This window comes from Pongo pygmaeus, chromosome 17, assembly GCF_028885625.2.
Source record: "Pongo pygmaeus isolate AG05252 chromosome 17, NHGRI_mPonPyg2-v2.0_pri, whole genome shotgun sequence".
In the NCBI taxonomy this organism is placed as follows: domain Eukaryota; kingdom Metazoa; phylum Chordata; class Mammalia; order Primates; family Hominidae; genus Pongo; species Pongo pygmaeus.
Genome location: NC_072390.2, coordinates 73,434,015 through 73,457,934, shown reverse-complemented (window position 1 = coordinate 73,457,934; position 23,920 = coordinate 73,434,015). Strand labels below are relative to the sequence as shown.

General features: G+C 44.1%; 1 protein-coding gene across 5 annotated transcripts in view; it reads left to right on the top strand.

Moving 5' to 3' along the window:
• The window catches only part of ALPK2 (alpha kinase 2), a 157,773-nt gene that overhangs the window by 82,164 nt on the left and 51,689 nt on the right, over positions 1 to 23,920 (top strand). For all 5 annotated transcript variants that reach the window (XM_054461175.2, XM_054461173.2, XM_054461174.2 and 2 more), the window contains 4 exons: positions 9,047 to 12,437; positions 18,034 to 18,181; positions 23,209 to 23,336; positions 23,438 to 23,473. In XM_054461175.2, the coding sequence (XP_054317150.2) occupies positions 9,047 to 12,437; positions 18,034 to 18,181; positions 23,209 to 23,336; positions 23,438 to 23,473 (3,703 nt within the window). The remainder of the gene's footprint in view (positions 1 to 9,046; positions 12,438 to 18,033; positions 18,182 to 23,208; positions 23,337 to 23,437; positions 23,474 to 23,920) is intronic.

Sequence of the window (23,920 nt, the reverse complement as noted above, 5' to 3'; positions counted from 1 at the left end):
TCCCTAACAATTCTCATTGTTAATAGGGAAGATTAGATCTAGAAGACTTAGGAGTCCAAGAAAAATCTGATTGCAAATGAGGGTGAAGCTTAAGCCCCATTTACTTGGCAGCAGGTCACAGAACACCAAAGCTGTTGGGAAGCAAGAGGTGTTATCTAACTCTTACTTCACTGTGGAAGAAAGACTCCGAGAGACCTGGTGACTTCTCTACAGCCACTTCCTGTATAGTAGCAGATCCAGGACCAGACCCCAGTTTTCTGAGACTCAATCATCTTTCCATCACCCTACTCCATTTTTCTCTCACCTCCTGTGTCTTTTTAAGACACAGCAAATAAAAAAGCAAAAAGACAAAACAAAACCAAAAAACCCCCCAGAGATTATTCAGAAATGCCTAGTGGAATTCGAGAGAAATCATGGGCCTTCACAGCACCATCTTTTCTTATGTTTGCGTACAGTTGCACTTTATGGAAATTATGGCTCACTCTGTCTCTCTCATTTTCCAGAAATCTCCCATCATCTATGCAGGAAAACACAGATGCATGCAGGAAAAGAAGACAGCTGTTTTTGTGACCCATTTCACATGAGTTTGCCATTACATGGTCCCCGCCTGTGTTGGAATAGTTGGTATATCCCTTCGTTTGCAATGTACAACCCAAAATCCTCAAGTCATAAATTTCTATGCCATTTTACCAACATTAACTGCATTAATGTAAGTAAAGCAGTTAGAACAGTGCCTGCCATGTATTAAAAAGGCTGTAGGGATTAGCAATTATTACTATTAATGGTAGCGTTACTACTTAGCTCACCTCACCTGAGATGTACAATAAATTCATATGCTCATGGCTCACGCTCTAGTGCCCTTCCACTCGTACCATGTCACCAGGCAAAGACTCCCACTGAATGCACAGAGCTCCTAGGAAGGGTGTGAGCCATGGAAACCCAGGCCTCTCCCAGCAAAAGATCAAATCAGTATTTTACAAACTCTATGACTCCCAAGAAATGAAGACAGCATTGTAACACCAGTTGGCTGAGGATTTCTTGTCCCTTAGGAGGGAATGGAATGAAGAAGAGCTGGTCAGATGCAGGGGCGTTTAGGATCTGTTTCAGGACTGGAGGTTTTAGATGAATATCAAGGAAGTTACAGTCCTCCAGTCTATTACGTGTTATTCTAACATTCAAAGCCTTCAAGAGAAGCTTCTTTCTGGGCAATCAGGCAACTCCTAAAAATAAACTCAAGTTCCTGAAATATTCTAGCTTGCCTTTAAGCTTTCTTTGGCTGGGGACCGGGCTATCTATTTTCAGTTTTGCAGTCCCAGGTGGTATGGATTTGATCTATCGAATGACAAACGGCCGAATGACGCTCTGCCTGTTGTGACAGCTCAGCAGATATTTAGGAAAGGTTATCCGTGGGGGAGGCTACAGCAGCCCAGAATGGCTGGAGAGAGGGGAAGGTCTCATTTAAAGTTTCCTGGAACCACAGGGGAAAATTGATGATGTGTAGACAACTGTTGAAGGACACAGTGCTATTTCTACCTACCTCATCCAGATAAGAAGGAAAGAACACTAAAAGAACATTGAAAAAAAAAAAAAAAAGAAGTTGGAGAATGAAAATTATGCACGGTAGGGCATGTTGGCACATGGAAGACTGACCAGTTGAAGCTAGGGACTGAGTGGCTTGGCCCTCCTGGCCCCGGGGCTTCTGATTGGCTTTAGAACTGTGGCCTCTTTTCTTTGACAATCAATCTTCTCATATTTCTCATTCTCCCTCCCCCACTCTACTTCAAGTTCACCTTGCCTCAGGCCCTTTGATCCCTTGGCATTTTGACCAGCACCTTGAGCTCCCTTCCAGGGACCACACCCCTTGCTCTACGGGACACTGTCCTTCCAGCTAATCCCTACCAGGAGCTGCCCAGAGCCTCCAGAGTGTTCCAAGGTGACCCTCACCTGGCTTCCCCTTCTTCCCTCAGCCATATATTTTTCTCTTCTATCCATTAGGCTGCTGAGAAGCTGCAGTTAACAGATAGTCAGCTAGCTAATGGTTTTTTTTTTTTTTTTGTAGTTCACAAGAAGTCTGGGGCTAGTGAAAGTCTGTGTGTCATTCCAGTAGCTCGACGATGACTGCAAATCTCCAACTTCCTTCTCTCTTTCTGCTGCACTAGTCATAGTGTGCTGGCTTTTCATTTTCATGCCCCAGGACTGGAAGATGAGAGCTGCAGCATCAGGCATTACATCCTGATTGAAGGAAGAAGGAGGGGATAGGCAAGGTACCCACCATGTCTGTACCTTACACAAGGAAAGCAAAGCTTCCCCAGAAGTCCGTTGGTGGGATTCCTTAAACATCTCATTAGGCAGACTGACTCCTTTGCCCCATCTAGCTATGTAAGAGGCTGGGAGAGTGTGTGGTTTTCCAGCCTTCTTAGTTGGAGGTAGCAAGAGACAAGGGGATTGGGGATACTGTTGAATTAGTCAGCCAACGGTATCTACCACATCTGCCCATTCCAATCAGTAGAGAAGTCCCTTAGACTGCACGGAAATGTTCAAGAAGTATCTTAGAATTGATACATATGACATAAGAGTACAACCTCTGATTTTTGCACTGCAGGAATTTTATCATTGAAATGGAAGAGGATGATACAGTGGTGACCTTCCACACTCTGTCCTGGAGCAGTGTTGTTAGTTAAGTTTCATCCACTTGGCTATTAGCATAACTTGTCAAGAATTGTTATCTATCTTTTCCATGTACATCTTGTCTCTTCAACTGGATTATAAGCTATTCGAGGAGAGGGATCTTATCTCATACAACCTTCTATTGTTAGTGACTCAAATTAGTGTCATGCACTTGGCTGGCATGAAAGACATTCATTAATGATGAAAAGCATAACCTTGAACATCCTGGGGTGCACAAAGAGGAAACACACCTTTCCATTAAATCCATGGCAGACATTCCTAGGACGCAGAACTTTTGGAAAGGCCAATAAGTTAAAATAATATGTTTGTGGAATTGGAGGCATGTTGAATGGGGTTTCAATTGAAAAATGCTATTCAAGCATTAAGTTTCCAAGCTTAATGCTGCTTTCAAAAAGAGGCTTGGAAACATTACTAAATTTGGTTTACCCTTTCCCCTCCTGTATTCATTCATCTGCTTATTCATTCAGCAAAATTATTTGAGTCCCTATGTGCTAGGCTTTGGAGACTCAGAAATGAATAACTGAGTCCCTGCCCTTAGACCTTGTAGGGAAGTAGAGAAATTGATAGATGGCCATGTTGCACCTAAGAAGGACATTTGCAGCTTCATATCCAAAGTGTTTCAGGAGCTCAGAATTTCTGGATTTAAATTAGGGGGAGTTCCCAGCCCTTGGTGAGGTGGGGTTTGTTCCAACTTACCCGATTAGAAATGCTGGGTTGGAAAGGGCTCTGTAGCCTCACAGACTTGGCTTTAAATCCTGGCTCTGCCTTTGACTGTGGGACCCTGGGGAGACTTCTCATCCCCAAACATCATTGACCTCATGTGTCGGTTTTTAATTCATGCCTCTCAGCTCTGAATTCACCCTTTAATATGTGCCCTGTACTAACGAAATTCCATTATTCTTCTTTAAAGTAAGCACAGTATTATGCTTTCTCAGCAGAAGGCACTGGAAGGACACTGCAGGAGGAACAGAATTCCTGTCATTTCAGCATTAGTGGAGTTGGAGAGCCTGTGGTCATCCTGCCTCAGCCATGGGCCCCAGAACGTGGTCATCTGCAACCTTGTAGCCTTAGTGTAGTGATACCCTTTCTGCTGCCCTCTCTCTTTGGAAACCAGAGCCCCGCATGGCCCCCAGCTCTTAAAGCTTCCTGCCTGTATCAACGCACAGACTGCCTCCACAAGCTCCTGTGTGGTCTACACATAGCCGCCCAAGGCCTGGTGCACAGAGCACTTGTTCCCTCTGTGTCTTAGTCCATTTTCTTTGCTTGTAATAAAATACCTGAAACTGGGAAATTTATAAAGAAAAGAAATGTATTTCTTACAGCTCTGGAGACTTGGAAGTCCCAGGTAGAGGGCCTGCATCTTGTGCAGGCCTTATTGCTGCTGGGGACTCTCTGCACAGTCCTGAGGCAGAGCAGGGCATCACATGGCGAGGGGGCTAAGCATGCTCTATGCCACCTCACGTCTCTGTTCCTCCTCTTATGAAGCCACCAGGTCCCCTCCCTTGATAACATATCAATCCTTTAGCCCATTAATTCACTAATCCATGAATGGATTAATCCCTCCATGAGGGCAGAGCTCCCATGATTCAATCGTCTCTTAAAGGCCCCACCCATCAGTATTGCCACACTGGGGATTAAGTTTCAATATGAGTTTTGAGTGGACATTCAAACTAGCACTCTGCAAACTCCTGACCCACACCACATGTAGCCCACAAGCTCTGAAGGCTTCAGCCCCTGTGACCACCCACACCCAGACTCCCCTGTACACCCACGCCACTGCATGCTGACCACCTACTCCCGGCCTGCAGTTGGAAGGGAGGTCTATTGCTTTTCTCAGCAATTCCAGGCCAGCTCTGGTCTGGATTCACCAGTGAACTTCTGTGCTATCTGGTGGCCTAGCCACACCTTCTCCAAGTAGGTCTAAACCTCTTCCAAGCTTGTCCTTCCTTGGTACTTTCCCTTACCTAGAGTACTATAGACAGTTTCCTTATACCTTATAGCACTCTTCTATCACAGTCAACAATTCTTTATATTGAACTTCTCTTATATAACCTACTGTGTGGTTTCTATGATTGGACCTAGGCTATTCATCTCATCAGTAAAGAAGAGATGATAACAACTTTTTCTCAGATTTATTTTATGGATCAGATGAGAAAACCCTCATAAAGTTCATAGCTCAAGGCTCTGCCTGTCAGAGCTCCCCAACTTCCTCTTTTCCTGAGCTACTGCTGTTTTTTCACAGAGACGAAGGAAAATTAGTATCAGTGAGTGAGTGCCTTCTGGGCACCAGGCAATATGTCAGGCACTTGACAAGATGGTGCAGACATGCATGTGGTTAGTCTTAGAGGAGGAGACAGAGGGTCAGAGAAGCTAAAGAGGTTACCCGTGGTCATGCATGCTATATCCAATTAAGCTGGGCTACAAACGCTGGTCGCTAGTCCTCCAAGTCCACGCACCACACACTATGATGGGCTTGCTCCTAGATCCCCAAACACTCCTTTTTTCACTTGAACGAGTACAATTTCCCTACATAAGGAAATTGTTTCAGCACTCACTCTAAGTTTCAGCACTCATTCTACGCTGACAGTAGGTGCACAGCAGAAGAATCATTTGCTAGCATTCTTTTGTAATGACTTAACTAAGAAATCTCCTCCTAAAAGAAAGGTCTGACTCACTGGGAAGGTGTGAGTCTGTGGTTTCCCTTTCTCTGTGAGCTGGCCTCTGGATGAGAACCGAGGAGCCTGCTCTTGAAACTGATGCCGTAAGCAAGTACAAATATGAACTGGGCTGTTAAAGGCTTCATTTCAAAAAAAACCCCATTGCTTAAAATCAAATTTATGGAATTGCTTATCAGCAGCGGGCCAGTTGTACGGGTTGTTGCTTCGGCATAACTTCCACAGGCCAGCAATCTTCGTTATGTTCATTGATGTTTCCCAGCTGCCTAGAACAGTGCCTGGTATAAAGTAGAAGGTCACTAAATGTGTGTCAAATGTATGAATTTACATGGTCAAGGATTCAACCAATTTTTTTACATGTGGAGATTCACTAGGGTATTTTGAAGTAGAATTTTAATTAAAAGTAAGAGGGGCGATATGGTTTGGATCTGTGTCTCTACCAAATCTCACATTGAGATGTAATCCCCAACGTTGGAGGTGGGGCCCAGTGAGGGGTGATTGGATGATGTAGGTGGTTCCTCATGAATGGTTTAGCACCATCTCCTGGTACTGTTCTCGCGACAATGAGTGAGTTCTTGTGAGATCTGGTTGTTTAAAAGTGTGCGGCACCTCCCCCTCGCTCTCTCTTGGTCCTGCTCCTGTCGGGTAAGATGCAGCCTCCGGCTTTGCCATCTGCCATGAGTAAAAGTTCCCTGAGGCCTCTCCAGAAGCAGTTGCCACCATACTTCCTGTACAGCCTGTGGAACCGTAAGCCAATTAAACCTCTTTTATTTATAAATTACCCAGCCTCAGGTATTTATAGCAGTACGAGAACTGACTATTACAAGAGGAAAGGTGCAAATAAATCTTAATGGAACATGATTATTTTGTACATCACGGCATGATACTATGATGATCTATTCCAGTGACGAAACTCATCCTAATCAAAACTTACTTGTCCTGTGTTTAATTCTCTTCAGATGTCAGTCTCTTCTAGGTACCCGCTTATTACTTTGCTGATGTAATAGTAATCAATCATGGAAGAATAAAGGTACCATCGCAGTAAATATCATAGTAACTTTTTGACTGAAGCCCTTTGGAAAAAATTGCCCAGTGCCTGACAGAGAATTCTGCACATGACAGCTACTCCATAAATGTCTGTTGACACTGATGATACTGTGATAATACCAGGACCTTAAAATAAGGGACTGACATAGGTAGTGGAAATTCAGGCAGGATAGAAAGGCCAGAGAGAGGGGTGGTGGTGTTTTTGATTGGGCAGTCTATATACATTTCACATAATGACCAGGAATTTCCCTATGTTTTCTGTGCTTAATGACTCAGTCTGTTTGTGCTATAGCATATTCTTAAAAGGCTGAACCAAAATACCAAACGAGAAAAATACTCTCTACATGTGTTACAGATATTGAGGTATAGAGAGGAAACCATATGCACATCAAACTCTTTTAAAAAAAAAACCTTATCCCTTATTTCCCAGAAATGATATTTCTCCTTTTTAATAAGGAAGAAAAAGGGATATAGAAAGGGAATAAATATACTTTTCTTTCCGGGAACACCAGGATAACCAGTAGTGCTTATGGTTCAAAGTCTCCTTTAAAACGGGGTTATTGCAAAGTCAGGAGCAGATGAAAGTTCAAACCGTTTCAAGTGTAGAGCTTTAATGGGTGAAGTTGGCTACAGCTGTCTCAACTGGTACATGGTTCATTCATTTATTCGTTCTCGCAACAAACACTTAGTAAGCACCTACTGCATGCTAATCGCTATAACAGGCCTTCACTAGAACATAGAATGGGAGCTCCTTGTAGATGAGCATTTGCCTGTCTTGTATCCCCATTATCTAAAATACTCCCTAGTACTTTGGAGGCATTCACTAAATATTTGTTGAAAGATTAAGTAGTCCTAGCCCTCATGGAGTTTATATTAAATTTCTTTCTTGTTTAGTTAGCATTTTTATGCCCATCAAATACGAGTTAAACGAACCTCAAAGTAGCTTTAAAAGAGAAAATGAGAGATGCATGACTGACAGGCTGTAAGCAGCCTGGGGCAAGTGTGGAAAGAGGTGTGGTTATGCTGTTGTCCTGTTTCCCACGGGCAGTACGTACAGGGATTGACCACAAGGTAGTAAGACTGATTGTCACGTATGATTTATGAGAATCAGTCTCATGACATTGGAGCCATAATATGCACATGAACATTTCAGCTCTGTTTTGTCATACGCTGGGAGACAGACTTCATCCCCACCCCTGAACCCCATCCCGCCAAGGCCAATCATCTATTCCCTGCACATCTGAATGGGGCTGTCCAAGGCAGAAGTCCTGGGAGCAAAGACTGAGTTGCTTCAGAAATTAGAAGTAATTTTCTTCTCCTTGGCTGGACGTAAGTTTTCTTTGTTTTGAAGTAATCAATGAGCTAAAAGTTTCATGAGACAAGGATTTAGTCAAAGAGTTTGCTGCTTCCTTGAACAATATGCAATACCACAGAACATTCATATAGTACCATGGAAAGCTCAATCCTCAGAATGTGAGGTTTCTTTTTCTCTGCCTTCCTCTCTTCCTCCCTCCCTCCCGCTCTCCCCTTTTCTCAAAAACCTAAGCAGTTCTGAATCTTCTATTTCCTGTAGAGGTGGTCTGCCTGCCACTGGGCATCTATTTTAAAGTCTGGGATACATTCTGGGATGTTTATAAGCTTCTCTAGGAAAGAAATGATTGGCAGTGCTGGTGGCCAATCATAAGTCCATTTATTCATTAGAGGTGGGTTCAAAGGCAGCCTTCTCTCTGTTTTTTAGTAACATTATTATCTTAGTGCACTTCATGTTGCTATAACAGAATCCCTGAGATTGGGTAGTTTATCAAGAAATGAGGCCTATTTGGCTCATGATTCTGGTGGCTAGAAAGTTCAACATTAGGCACCTGCATCTGGTGAGGGCCTCAGTCTGCTTCCAACTCACGATGGGAGGCAGAGGGGAGCTGGCATTTTCAGAGATTGCATGGACAGAGAGGAAGCAGGGTGGGGGTGGGGATGGGGATGGTGCCAGACTCTTTTTAACAACCAGGAAGTAACAGATTAAGAATTCACTCATTCTCCCCCACCCCTGAGGGATGGCATAAATCTATTCGTAGGAGATCCACCCCCATAACCCAAACACTCCCCATTAGGCCCCACCTTCAACCCTGAGGATCAAATTTCAACATGAGGTTTGGAGGGGGAAAACCAGAGCAATTATTAACCAGCAAGCTGTTATATTTTGGGGACAAAGATTGCTTATTACTATTTTGCAAGTACTGTTTATTTCATTTATTATGATCATGTGAGATTCATCTTTCTGGAAAGATGCACACAGCTCTTGTTGTGACTTACTTGATCAAAACAGTTAACATTCAATTTATTTCCATCTATTTCCTAAGAGAGAAAAAAATCATTAAATAAATGATGGTTGTCAGGAGGCTTTTTGCTTATAATGATGAATTTGACAAAGGGCTCCCTGGAACACAGAGTTGCTTAAATTTGCAGTTTTCTAGGAAATCTCTAACAGCTAGAGGGAGTTGGGGGATTAATGTTTAGATTTCAATCATTCTTGTCCATTATTACAGTCATTGAGGATTAACACTCTCGGGATTGCAGTTATGCCCTATTGTGGGCTCTCCCATGAACAATTCTATTAATATCACTTTTCATCTTCCTAGGTACAAATTCAGGAAACAGTCAGAGAGACAATCTCTTGCAGCCAGCTGCCAGCTTCCTCAGAGCCTGCTGGGGAGGAGTCCCCATTCACTGGGACCACAACAATTTCCTTCTCAAACTTAGGAGGGGTCCACAAGGAAAATGCATCATTAGCTCAACACTTGGAGGTCAAACCCTGTACCTGTGGTCCACAGCAGGAAGAAAAACAAGACAGAGATGGCAACATACCTGACAATTTCAGGGAAGACCTAAAATATGAGCTGAGCATCTCAGAAGCCAATGATGAGAATATGTCCCCAGGTGTGTTCTCAAGGCATCTCCCCAAGGATGCTCGTGCTGACTTCAGGGAGCCTGTGGCTGTCTCTGTTGCTTCCCCTGAACCCACAGATACTGCCCTTACCCTGGAAAATGTGTGTGATGAGCCAAGGGACAGAGAAGCAGTATGTGCAATGGAGTGTTTTGAGGCTGATGACCAAGGAACATGTTTTGATACCATAGAGTCTCTTGTTGGGGCACCAGTTGACAAATATTTGCCTCAAGAAATTTGCTCTGTAGATTTGGAACTGGCAGAAAGTCAAAGCAAAGTGTCTGATTTATGGTCTACTAATGACAAGACACTGGAAGTCTTTTTTCAGACACAAGTGTCTGAGACTTCAGTGTCTACGTGCAAAAGCAGCAAGGACGGCAACTCAGTCGTGTCCCCTCTTTTTATCAGTACTTTCACCTTGAACATTTCACACACAGCTAGTGAAGGTGCCACAGGAGAAAATCTAGCCAAGGTGGAGAATTCCACCTACCCACTGGCCTCCACAGTACATGTTGGCCAGGAGCAGCCAAGCCCCAGCAACTCAGGACGGCTTGAGGAAACACAGCTCCTTTCTTCTGAGAACAATCCTTTACTGCAATTTAAAGAAGGAGGTGACAAGAGCCCCAGTCCTAGTGCCGCAGACACCACAGCCACACCAGCCAGTTATAATTCAATCGTGAGTTTTCCTTGGGAGAAGCCAACCACATTAACTGTTAATAATGAGTGCTTTCAAGTGACCAGGGAGACTGAGGACACATCAACTGTTACCATTGCCACCAAAGTCCACCCAGCCAAATACCTTGCTGTGTCAATTCCTGAGGACAAGCATGCAGGTGGCACTGAGGAGAGGTTCCCTCGTGCATCCCATGAAAAGGTTTCCCAATTTCCTTCCCAAGTGCAGTTGGGTCATATTTTAAGTGGTGCTACCACCAAATCTACAAAAGAGCTACTTTGCAGGGCACCCAGTGTGCCAGGAGTCCCACACCATGTCCTGCAGCTCCCAGAGGGAGAGGGTTTCTGCAGTAATTCCCCTCTTCAGGTTGATAACCTGTCTGGAGATAAGAGCCAGACTGTGGACAGAGCAGACTTTAGGAGCTATGAAGAGAATTTCCAAGAAAGAGGAAGTGAAACAACGCAGGGGCTCCAGCAGCAGAGCCTGTCCCAGCAGGGTTCTCTTTCTGCACCTGATTTCCAACAAAGTTTGCCTACGACATCTGCTGCACAAGAGGAAAGAAACTTGGTGCCCACGGCCCACTCACCAGCAAGCTCTAGGGAAGGAGCAGGGCAGCGCTCAGGTTGGGGGACGAGGGTCTCCATAGTGGCTGAAACTGCTGGGGAAGAAGACAGTCAGGCTCTGAGCAACGTTCCATCTCTCTCTGATATCCTTTTGGAAGAGTCTAAAGAATATAGACCTGGAAATTGGGAGGCAGGCAACAAGCTGAAGATTATAACTCTAGAGGCTTCCGCTTCTGAAATCTGGCCACCAAGACAACTGACAAATTCTGAGAGCAAGGCATCAGACGGTGGTCCCGTAATTCCTGGCAAGGTCTGGGCTGTACCTGAGAGTCTAAAAGCAGGTGCTGTTGTGCCTGAATTGGCCCCCTCTGAAATAGTAGCATCGGCTCACAGTCCAGAGGATGCTGACTCAGCCCTTGCTGATAACAGAGAAAGCCATAAAGGCGAAGAGCCCACCATCAGTGCACACTGGAGAAGTCTTTCTTCCCGGGGTTTCAGCCAACCCAGACTCCTGGAGTCATCCGTGGACCCTGTAGATGAAAAGGAGTTATGTGTCACAGATTCTCTGTCAGCGGCTTCTGAAACTGGAGGGAAGGAAAATGTTAACAATGTGAGTCAAGACCAGGAGGAAAAACAACTCAAGATGGATCACACTGCCTTCTTTAAAAAGTTTCTGACCTGCCCTAAAATCCTAGAGTCCTCTGTAGATCCCATTGATGAGACAAGTGTGATAGAGTACACCAGGGCTGGAAAACCAGAGCCCTCTGAAACCACACCAAAGGGCGCCAGAGAAGGGGGTCAATCAAATGACAGAAACATGGGCCACGAGGCGGAAATCCAGCCGGCCATTTTGCAAGTTCCATGTCTCCAGGGAACCATTCTGAGTGAAAATAGAATCAGCAGAAGCCAAGAAGGCAGTATGAAGCAGGAGGCTGGACAAATTCAACCTGATGAGGCAAAAACTGCCATTTGGCAAGTCCTGCAACCCAGCGAAGGTGGTGAAAGAATTCCAAGTGGATGTAGCATAGGCCAAATACAAGAAAGCAGTGATGGGAGCTTAGGGGAGGCTGAGCAAAGCAAAAAGGACAAAGCAGAATTGATTTCCTCCACTTCACCTCTTTCTAGCTGTCTTCCAATAATGACTCATGCTTCTCTTGGGGTTGACACGCACAACTCCACAGGCCAAATTCATGACGTCCCTGAAAATGACATAATTGAGCCCAGAAACTGTCAGTATGTGTTTCCTGTTTCACAGAAAAGGGGAACTATTGAGAATGAGCGTGGGAAACCTTTGCCCTCTTTTCCTGATCTTACCAGGTTCCCTTATACTTCATCTCCTGAAGGAAATGTCACAGACTTTTTGATAAGCCACAAAATGGAGGAACCTAAAATAGAGGTGCTTCAAATTGGGGAAACCAAACCCCCAAGCTCATCTAGCTCCTCAGCAAAGACCTTGGCATTTATTTCAGAAGAACGTGAGTTAGAGAAAGCCCCTAAGTTACTGCAGGATCCATGTCAAAAGGGCACCCTGGGCTGTGTGAAAAAGTCCAGGGAGAGAGAGAAGTCCCTGGAAGCCCGAGCAGGCAAATCGCCAGGGGCCCTCACAGCAGTGACGGGGTCAGAGGAGGTCAAGAGGAAGCCAGAAGCCCCAGGCAGTGGACATTTAGCAGAGGGAGTAAAGAAGAAAATTTTGTCCAGGGTGGCAGCCCTGAGGCTGAAACTGGAAGAAAAGGAAAATGCCAGAAAGAACTTAGCCTTTCTTAAAAAGATGCCCAAACTGGAAACATCATTATCACACACAGAAGAGAAACAAGACCCAAAAAAGCCATCTTGCAAAAGAGAAGGAAGAGGTGAGGCTCTGTTGCTGTCCATCATTGTTAAAGTTTGGGCTTGTAGACCAGGTATCCAGTTCCTGTGTCCTCGAGGGTCCTTTGCAATTAAGGCCAGTGTCCCCCAGGTAGGCATTGATGCTATGGTTGTGGCCAAGTGGCTTCAGCATGTGGCATCAGAATCACCTGGAGGGCTTGTTAAAACCCAGATTGCTCCCCTCCCCCAGTGTGTGAAATTTGCACCTTTAACAAGTTCCCAGGTGATCTATCAGGAGAACCACAATTGAGAACCACTGATAAAGGCCGCCTGAGGGCATGTCTGTTGGAGGGGAATGTGATGAAGGTGGTTTTCCGTTTAATTATCCTCTTTTACAAAATCTATTTAAAAATATAAACAGAAGCATTCATCAGTGTAGCTAATTAGTATAATGAAATAGACCATGCACTAAGCAGGATTTGCGGAAATGAATATTTTGGTACAAATTGGGATTCTCCTCTTTAATCACTGATTTTTCATTAAAAATAGCTTCCTTGAACCTTGGTTTTTCTTCCAAATTTGAGTATAACATTTCTTTTCAACTCACCCTTCCCATTTATCTAAATCTAAAGTTCTCTGGGGTCTCTGTTCTAGGTTTCAGACCACTTGAGCCTCAAAAGTCCTTGATCAACCTCTACCTATGATGCTGTTAAAAAAAAAAAAAAAAAAAAAAGTCCTGAAATTGCAGTTAATTCTACTTTGTCTAAGGAATCATTTCAGTCCCAAATTCCATTTATAGACCAAATTTTAGCCTGTTTTATTTCAGAGCTCTTCTCTCCCTCCCCACACACCCTGGTAGAAGTCAGAAGAGAAAATATTGCAGCAAGCTACAGTGGCCTGTGTGCTCTGGAGCGAAAAGCTATGGATGGCTGTTTGATCAGAAAGGAAGAATTTTCTCCTCTCTTAACCTGAGTCCTTAGACTTTGAGGCTGGCGTTTGTTATTCCCATCCCATCAAATGGGTCCTAACCCCTGTTGCAGAAAGGTTTAAAGACAAAACTGCCTTCTGAAGAGTTTGGAAGTATCCAATCAGGTTATTAGTATCTATATTTTAAAGCATATTTAAAGAGAATGGCTCAGCATTGTGGCTCACACCTGTAATCCCAGCAATTTGGGAGGCCGAGGCAGGAGGATTGCTTAAGCCCAGGAGTTTGAGACCAGCCTGAGCAACATGGCGAAACCCCATCTCTACGAAAAATACAAAAAATTAGCTGGGTATGGTGGCGCAAGTCTGTAGTCCCAGCTACTCTGCGGCTGAGGAGGGAGAATCACCTGACCCCAGAAAGTCGAGGCTGCAGTGAGCTGTGATCACACCACCACACTCCAGCTGCACTCCAGCCTGGGTGACAGAGCAAAACCCTGTCTCAAAAAAAAAAAAAAAAAAAATTAAATAGAATGAAGCAATGTTTCAAAAGCTCTCAAAAGTGGTTTCAGCCCAGAGGCTGAATAGATTGCCTCTGGGGATCAGCCTCAACCCCCCTGTTTGGGGATGGGGGTTTCTTTGCAGGTAAAGGTAGACAAGCAAAACAACCTTTTTGGAATTCTTGCCCATGACTTTCCAAGTTACCCATGGGTAAGAGGACTGTCCAGATAGGCAGTGTTGAAATCAATCGCTGTCAAAGACTTTGATTTCAGCTGCAGCACAACCTTGCCATTGCACTAAAGGCTTCAAAGACCGAGCATGCAGCCTTCTGGGAGGCACTGGTCTGAGCAAAGCAGGTAGATGCGAGGGCAGCCAGCCTTGTCTTGAGAGGGCCCTGCCGGAGACTACAGGGTAGAGACAACCAAGACTTTTCCAGGCCAGACCACTGAAGGGTTGTTACTCATGACATCCACAACACAGAGGCCATTAAGAGGCAAAGATTCAGTTAGAGATGCTAGCGGGTGTTTGGGTCCATCTGGGGCAAGTTGTATCACAGTGGTTTAGGGTATAGATTAGGAGTTATATGGCTTGGGTTCAAGTCTGGCCTCTGGCAGTACCTGGATAGCCCTGGACAAATGCCTTAGCCTCTGGGTGCCTGACTTTCCCCACCTGTAAAATGGGAGTGCTAATGATAAGACTCCTCTCAGGTATACAAATGCAAAGCAATTTGAATGGCACATGGCCTAACACAGCTCTCATGGTTGTTAGTTACTGTTTTTTTAAATTAGTGTTTTTAAATAAAAAATGAGGCAATGCTTATGCCCAGTATGCTCATGAAATAAATAAAGAGCTTAGTTCAGGCAAAAGATCATTGTGTCTGAGTTGATACCAACCTAACATTAGGAGAAAGAGTGGTGCTGGCGTCCACAGCTCCTCCTCTCTGAAGAACTCAGGGCCTCGGCCAGAAGGTAGGAGTCATCTGGTGATGGAGCAGGCGGGGGAGGTTCACCAGAGTTACCCTTGAGTCAGCAGGCAAATGGGAGTCCCAGGCAGGTTTTGCCCACGCCGGGGTAGGTTCTGACCCTGCAGTCCTTTCCCAGCTTCGGAGCAGTTGCCACTGGCGGCCAACCTCTCCCCTCTCATGTGGGGATTTTCTTTGCAGAGAAAATTAGAAGAACGGGTTTCTGGAACACTGGCACCCACTTTAGGATCACAGCTCCCTGATCTAACTACAAACCAGCATTAGGTTATTGCACTGGAAGGGCCATCGACTGATGGGAAATAACTGCTTGACCAACATGTTCATCCATTTATTAAGGACATGTTATTTTCCATGGTGACTTTGATAATGAATGCACTGAATATTTATCTAATATGAATCCACTGTGGGCACTAATCCATACGAATCAACACAGATGATGACAAGAGACAGGAAAAATAATTCTCTTCCAGCATTTACCTTTTGGAATGGCAGCATTCAGAGGGCCAGCCCTTGACAACAGCCTTTTTTTTTTTTTTTTTTTTGAGACGGAGCCTTGCTCTGTCGCCAGGCTGGAGTGCAGTGCTGCAATCTCGGCTCACTACAGCCTCCACCTCCCGGTTCAAGCGATTCTCCAGCCTCAGCCTCCCGAGTAGCTGGGACTATAGGTGTGCACCACCATGCCCAGCTAATTTTTGTATATTTAGTAGAGACGGGGTTTCACCATGTTGGCCAGGATGGTCTAGATCTCTTGACCTTGTGATCCGCCCGCCTCGGCCTCCCAAAATGAGCCACCATGCCCGTCCTTTTTTTCTTTTTCAACTTATCACCTTCTAGTTGTTCGTTACAGGTTTCTAGCTGTGGGCCAATTCCTTTAAGAATCTACTCCACCATCGAGCACTCAAAGGTTTTTTATTTTGTTTTCTCAGTGTAAGTGACAGCAATTTCATTGCTTAAAAATAACAAAAGTTGCCACAAGGAAGACACCAGATTAGGAAGTTCTCCTTGCTTCTTGTGGTGATGGCTTTTGTAAGACCCTGAGTCCTCGTCACTGCTTTCCGGCTGGTACACTTCAGACCCCTTGGCTGACACCTTGACTGTGCCCTACCCAGCAGTCTGGTACCCACCCTGCTATCCCCAAAGGAGCACAGATTTAATGCATTCCCGCCAGTTAACTGGTGGGGCGGGAGTTAGGATGAGGGGAGCAGTGACTTGGATCATTACAAAAGAAATAAACCTTAAGTAATGTTTTTTAAAAATTATTATTATTACTTTAGAGACAGGGTCTCGCTCTGTCACTTAGGCTGGATTGCAGTGGTGAGATCATGGCTCACCGCAGCCTTGAACTCCTGTGCTCAACCGATCCTCCCACCTCAGCCTCCTAAGTAGCTAGGTCTACAGGCATGCGCACTACACCTGGCTAATTTTTTTTTCTAGAGATGGGGTCTTGCTATGTTGCCCAGGCTGGTCTCCAACTCCTGGCCTCAAGTGACCCTCCTGCCTCGGCCTCCAAAAGTGCTGGGATTACAGGTGTGGACCACCGTGCTAGGCCTGAGTAATTGTTTTTGATGTCCAAAGCTTAGTACAACAGAAACTTTTTATTCACCGGGGACTTTACTACCGTTTTCCCTCAACACTAGGCCAACCTGCACAAGGAAGACAAAACTAGCTGCACTCCAGGTCTCCTTTGAGCTCGTTCAGCTGCACTTTCCACCTCTGTCTCACATAGACAGGGGTCCTATCCAAAGCCCAAAGCCCCTTGGCTAAACAAGCTTCAAATCTCCCACAGACCATCCATCATTCAGTTCTGCTGCCCATATCATGCCCTTCCCGCCATCCCCCAATTTTCCCTGTGTTCAATACAACAGGTTCTGGCAGGCTTAGGAATATTTAGGTGTCCCCAAATCACCCATGAAGCCGGCCACTGCATGGTGTTGGAAAGACCCTCTAGGAAATGGCCCAGGTGAGGAGGTGGGCTTGGTCGAGACCTGGACCAAGAGTTTGACACTGTGAACCTGAACATGGTCTCAGCTTGGGCAGGAGCCAGCAGGCCCAAATGCACTGATGCGGGTTTGCCATCAATATGTACTTGTTACATTTTCTCTCTCTCTCAATTATCCACTTGGCTCCCAGGATACTGTTAGCAGTCTTGGTTACTCTCTGGTTGAAAGATTTGCTACCCAACAGGCCCATTATCACTTCCTGGGTAGAGAATTAGCTTTTAAATATGCATTCTGTCATCCTAGCATCTGCTGGTGCCAAGGAGAGATGAGAAGCACCTTGAATTCATGGATATTTTCACCGTAGTATAATTTGAGGCAGTGGAGCAAAGTCTCAGTATTGGTGATCTTGGTTTGGCTACGGATTACATATGTTTTGTACTGATGTACTCTTTTGTGTTACCAACGCTGTGGAGTTATGCTACTTAATTTGTGATAGACTCACACCACATCTGCAGTAATCTCATTTCCTACCCAATTGTTACGACCACTCGGGACAGGGGCCTCATCCTTGTCTTGTTCTAATGTCTAGGCTGCCGCCCAGTGGCTGCTCTAGCTAATTACACATTAGCATGCTAATTGTTCCTCACTGATATTGATACTGAGGTGATATTTCAAAGGTCTCAGCCCAACAGGTGGGAATTGTTTCCTTATTGCTTCTATTCTCTTTTGCTAATGAGGTTGATATCAGACATTACTCCAATCTACTAGGTTATCTTCAGCAAAGACAAGTGTGATAAAAGGAAAAAGATGCATGAGTATTATTCAGCCAATAACCTATTGTTGAAGCGTCTTTTACATTTTGGGGGCTTAGCTGTAGTTTTTTGCATAATCCAGATTTTATTCTGCTCCCTAATTCCTAGCTCTGATTTCGACCTGGATGATCTGGTAATCATTTAAAAAATCTTTATTTGGATGAGATCCTATAGACTAGATATCTAAAATCCTCCCACCTCTCATCCCCTTTAGAAAAAAATCTCTGAAGTTCTATTTCACTTAAAGCATTACAGGCTGCACCTAAAGAATTTTAAGTGATGGAAGTGAGCATTTTCTATTAGATTGATTTGTTAATTTTCCGACTATTTAGGCAAGCCACCTCTCCCCTCAGAGACTCAATTCTCACTTCCATAGTTGGGGATAATAATTAATATTCCTGTCTTTCAGGATTGTTATGAGAATTAAACGGTATGAAATGGGAAAGTCTTTTGCTACACTGACCTTCAAATCTCTTGTTTCTAGCTCCAGTGTTACTGAAAAAGATCCAAGCTGAGATGTTCCCTGAACACTCTGGAAATGTAAAATTAAGCTGCCAATTTGCAGAAATTCATGAAGATTCTACTATCTGCTGGACAAAAGATTCAAAGTCCATAGCCCAAGTACAGAGAAGGTGCGATGTTTTTCCCTGGTTACTTTTCACAGTTGTTGCTTGTTTATTTCACAACATGGTTGTAAAAAAAAAAAAAAGAATAAATTATAGGACATGAAAAGGAAAATTGAAGCAGAGATTCCACATCCACAATATTAAAAAAGATTAAATATTGGAAGACAAGTGTCTGGATGGGGAAAATGATGGAGGATTCTTGCCCAGGTTTTGCCAGCATTGAGTTCTGGGGTTTTGGGAAGTCACACAACCTTTCACTACATTTTTTAAATCAGGGGAAGGAACATGTCAAATGATATTCTAGTCTGAGGTTCTGTGGTCCTAAGATTAAAGAGCTCTCATCTGTATGTCTGTGAATTTAACTTGGGTGTGTTTTCTGTTTCATAAATTCCCAGCAATCTGATAAAGGTCAAACAAAGCTAAGAAGATGAATAAAAACAACAACAACAGCAATCTATGAGGTTACAGAAAAGTAATAGCTATTGAGGGTGACCAGCAGCCATCACTAAGATGGGAAAACCTGTTTATTTCTGGGTCCCTACGATTTTTATTTTTATTTTTGAGACAAGGTCCTACTCCCATCTCCCAGGCTAGAGTATAGTGGTGCAATCACGGCTCACTGCAGCCTCCACCTCCTGGGCTTAGGTGATCCTCCCACCTCAGCCTCCCGAGTACCTAGGATTACTGGAGCACACCACCATGCTTGGCTAATTTTCTTTTGTATTTTTAGTAGAGACAGGGTTTTGCCACGTTGCCCAGGCTGGTCTCGAACTCCTGGCCTCAAGTGATCCAACTGCCTCGGCCTCCCAAAGTGCTGGGATTACAGGAGTGAGCCACCGCATCTGGCCATGTCCTTAAGATAATAAAGGAGAGAAGAATGAGGAGGCGAGAGATGAGCGTGAGAATCATTGCCAAGAATATCCCCTGTGGAATGAACCTGATTAATGGCTTCCTTAAGCAGCTTTTCTTGGCAATAAATGCTTGTTCAAGTGAACTGATGAATTCAAGCTTCATCTGACAATCTAGAAACAAATCACCTGGTTCAAAAGTCAAATAACCGTCTGCCAAAGGGTTCCCAGTTTAGCTCCCTAAGATATGGGAGGGGTTCCAATCCCCTTAATTTTGTCACCAGTAGATTGAAAAAGTGAGAAAATCTGAGTTTTCTGTTTAATTAAATCATATATGTCTGCTTGGAACATATGTCTGGAAACTATTTCTCAAATGTAATCATGGAATACTTGAGCTATGATTTCATTTCTACTAACATCACTCCAGAGCATCTAACTGGATTGTAATTAATAGCATAACCACTTTGCCTAAAATGTTACCATTACCCTGCCTGTCTTAGGTATGGCTTAAGAAGAATTATAATGGAAAAGAAATGGTTTGCTTTTTAAGTCGAGGAGGTTCCCTAGAGCTTCACTTAAAAAGGTACTAATTATTCATTTTAAATTATTTTCTGAAGCTGTCAGCCAAGAGCAATTAACCAGTATTTTCACTGTTTTTCCACATTCATCAGCCTTGCTCTGAGCTCAGAATTACCACTTGAATATTTGCGGGTCCCTTTTCCCTTTGATGTGTATTTACCATAAACCTAACCTTCCCCTGGGGAGCATATGTCATTAGTACGCATTCTACTTACTGATGATGCGTGGCTAAGGCCTTTGATTCCTAGTGATGTTTGCTTCATTTCTCCTTGGTGACAGTGTCTGGCTTAGTTGAACCCATTTGCTTTCTCCATGCTAACACTTGAGAATATTTAAGAGTCATAATTCATTTATTTATTGAGAGATCATTTATATTACTTCAAGTGGGTTTTCAAATGTTTGCTAATTTCTCTCATGCCTACTTCCAGTCCAGCGTTTCCCTTCACTTGTGCCTCCATGAAATATGTCACTGTCTTGTATCATTTTCAAAGAGTTGAAATCTCTCAAATATAATATGAACGTGGAGCAAAGGTCTTCTTGAACTTACTAAATCATGAGGGAACCTGTACAATGGCAAGAGTTGTTCAAAGGAGCATTTGAGGAATGAAGATTTAGATAGTCCATCAGGCAAAGGAATGCGGAAATACATTTTGAAATAGATATAACACTGGCTAATGTTTGACAGGTAATAAACTTTGGGAGTTATCTTTTCTACTGCACAGAAAACTAAAAGTTAACCTGTAACTTCAAGTGTCTGAGTGGGTTCTGTGTAAATGGGAAATAGCAAAGCATTCTCCTTTCACTAGATCATCCTCAAGTGATCCTGTTGAACAATGACTGTGAACCTCCTCCTGTCTTTGTGCACGAGTTTTGGGTACTTTCCTTAACAGGCTAAAGCGTGGAAATTAGGTGTCAGAAGACTTTCTCGTGGGTAGGGCAAGACTAATATACTTCGAAGAAACTAAGAAGAAGAAAGTGGTAGCTTGGTTTGAGTCTCTGTGTAGCAGTGGCATGTCTTGGCTCCATGGAGACCTCAAGGTGGCACCCTCTGGTGTTATTTGGCCATCAGTACCTTCTTGGTAACCAGGAACCCATTCTCCACTCTGGGGAGAGAGGTCCTTCCGAGTTCCCTGGGCTTTTGAAAGGGAGCTGTCCACGTGGGGTGGCTCTACTGATAGCTGAGCAAGGTCATGGAGCACAGGTCATGTTGTTCCCGCTGGGAACCAGTGGATGAGGAGCTGGCTGCTGGGATGGGAGGATCTCCTTGGATGGCCCTGGGAGAAACAACCCGAGGACTTCTCAGCCCAGACTGAGTGGTGGGTGGGGGTGCTGCCAAGCCCTGGCTCCTTAGGGCTGGTGATGGATGATGGGATCTCTCAGAGAAGTCCCCATGCTAAGCACCCTCTCCCTGCAGCCAACTTCACTCTTTGTGTTCCTCTGATCACACTCTGGACATGGGCTTCTTTTGCATTTGTCTGCACAGCTAATCACCACTGCTGTTCTGCTGTCTGTGGCCATTTCTTAAGGTAAAAAGATTTGTCCCTTACAGGGTAAGAGGATATGAAACTGAACTTACCCTCTTGGTTAAAAAAGGCACAAGATCACTTGTTCTTGCTTTCTACAGCTGTATTGGTATTTTCTGTTTGTCCATTTCCTCCCAGACTAGAAGACCCTCAAGGGCAAGGACTATGCCTTTTTTTTTTTTTCTTTTTCATCATTGAATCCCCCAGTACTAAGCACAGAGCAGATACTCCACAAATGTTGGATAGAACTCTTTGGGACTTCTGAGGTAGTTTTGTTTCATGGAGAAAGCACACTAATACTACCGTTCCCCACTAATACTACTGCTCACCACAAAGTAATGACTCGTGACCACACTCAACACTGGGCTTTTCGCTGAAGCTTCACACGCCGGTGTCATGACACGTTACTCCTCATGACACATCTGAGCAGTGATCTTGCTCATTCTGCTTTCACAGAGGAGGAAACTGAGGGTGACAGGCTATATAGCACACCTGAGGTCGGCCTCAGGGTTGAGATCCAGACCTTTCTGACTCCTACATGTATTCCTTCTAGAAGAAAGCCTTGGGTGGGGACCATGGGCCAAGCCAGGAAAAACGGTCTTCATGGTCCTGGGTCAAGTGTCAGAGAATTTCTAGGCTGGAAGGAAGATGTTCATGGGACAGTTCCAGTTCAGCCCCCAGCCCTTCGGGTAGCCCTTGCCTGCCCCTTTCAGTGACAGAAAGGCTGTGCCAATCCTAGAGCCTTGGAAAAGGACTTTCCACAAGCCTCCTCTGTGGCCCACTCTGTTTTACTGCCCTGTCCAGAAATCTTCCCCTTATAACTGGACTTGTTCACATCCAGTTTTAACCATACAATGGGATATGTTCAGAGACCCCAGGAATGAAGGAAGTAGAATGGTTTAGTGAACTTCGTTTTAAGCCACTGGTATATTCCAGGGAATGAATGTATATATTGGAGGCTTGAAGTCTATTGAAAAACCAACCAATAATGAACACTTTTTTTGAACATGCAACTGAGACAAACTCAAGCTAGGTGAATTTTTGTTGCTAAACTATGAAACGAACCCAAGCTAAAATGTACACCACACACATGTATACACATACATACACAGAATCTTGGTGAATGTTTAAACAAATTTCATTTTAAAGAACAAAACCAGAACAACATTTGAATATCCTTTTTTTTTTTTTTTTTTGCTGTAGAGTAAGTTTTTTGTTTGAGACTTTAGAATAAATATGTGGCTCTCCCTATGTTTCAAATTATCCCAGACTTGAGGGCAGGAACCATAATTTACTTGGGAAGGCAGTTTAATGAGGTCAAAATCATTTGCTTAAATTTTTCTATGCCTCAGTTTCCTCATCTGCAAACTGAGAATAGTAAACATAGTTCTCTCATTAGGTTGTTCTGAGGACATCATGAAATTGATCTTTATGTGATTTGGCACAATGCCTGGTACATACCAAATGCTTAGTGCACATTAGCTATCAGCATCATCATCACTGTCATCATCACCACCAATACGACCACCACCACCAGTTTTAGTTTTCATAGCACAGTGACCGGAACTTAATAATTTTGGGTGAGTGAATAGTTGGATGGTTGGTACCTCACTAGGGGAGTACAGGACACTATTACAAAGGGGCCCTCAGTCATGAATCCTTATGTAGCATAAAGCTAAGAACCCCGTTTTCTCTTGTCCCTTATTGTATCTGTATAAGTTTGGGTTTGGAGTTATCAGACTTTCCTTCAAGCACAGGACACCCGGATTAGTCACATAATTGAGCTGAATCCTGAGCAGAAATGTTAACAACAGCTCCCAGAATTCACAATTTCAATTCTTTGCTCTACTCATGGCAGTTAAACCTATTGCTTACTGGAGTGAGCGTGTTAGCCAAAATGTAATGACTCTCCTCTGTGGAGACATCAGTTATTTAAACAGCTGATCATGATTTTGCCCTTTGGGCAGCTCATTCGCTAAAAACGTGAGCAGGGAAGTCTTAGCTTCTTTCTCCTTAAGTATATTAGAAAAAAATGCAACAGTAGAACGATGAAGCGTGTCAATGTGAATATTCCTCATTGCAGTGCAGGGGACAACTCCACTGTTTCCTTTGCCATCGTCCAAGCCAGTCCAAAGGACCAGGGCCTGTATTACTGCTGCATTAAGAACAGCTACGGAAAAGTGACTGCTGAATTTAACCTCACAGCTGAAGGTAAACCACAGCTTTTCAGTTTTCAATGTAAAACCACTGGCCCCTGCCCATTCACAATGGACATTTGTACTGAAGCCATTCTCTGCTTTGTCTTCTTCTAGTTCTCAAACAGCTGTCAAGTCGCCAGGATGCTAAAGGTAAGTCAGTTAGGGTTGACCTGCCAGAGGAAATGGGCTTACTGTAAAGCATAAAATAGCTCCCAGAGTAAAGAGTAGAAGCAGTAACCCTATGGACTCTTCCAACCAAGAAGGAGAGCTATGGCGTGACTTGAGAAATGAATGACAATTCATGAGCCAATTCAATGTGAATGTAGGGCCATACTTCCTCTTGTAAGTTCATTAGACTACAGATATCCAGAACTGGATGCTACACTGTAGCAGTGGAGTTTTGGGGAACACGTAGAGGGGGAGTTTGGATTATGACTTTTCCCTTTAAGCATCGGTCTTGCATTCAGCCCTTCTGCATGGGATTTTTCAGCTACTGGGACTTATTACAGCTTGTTTTGTTTGTTCAATTTTCCTTTCAGTTTGACTAGCTGAGCAGATTCCCAAAGACAGCCAAGTGTCTGGAGGATCACTCCATTC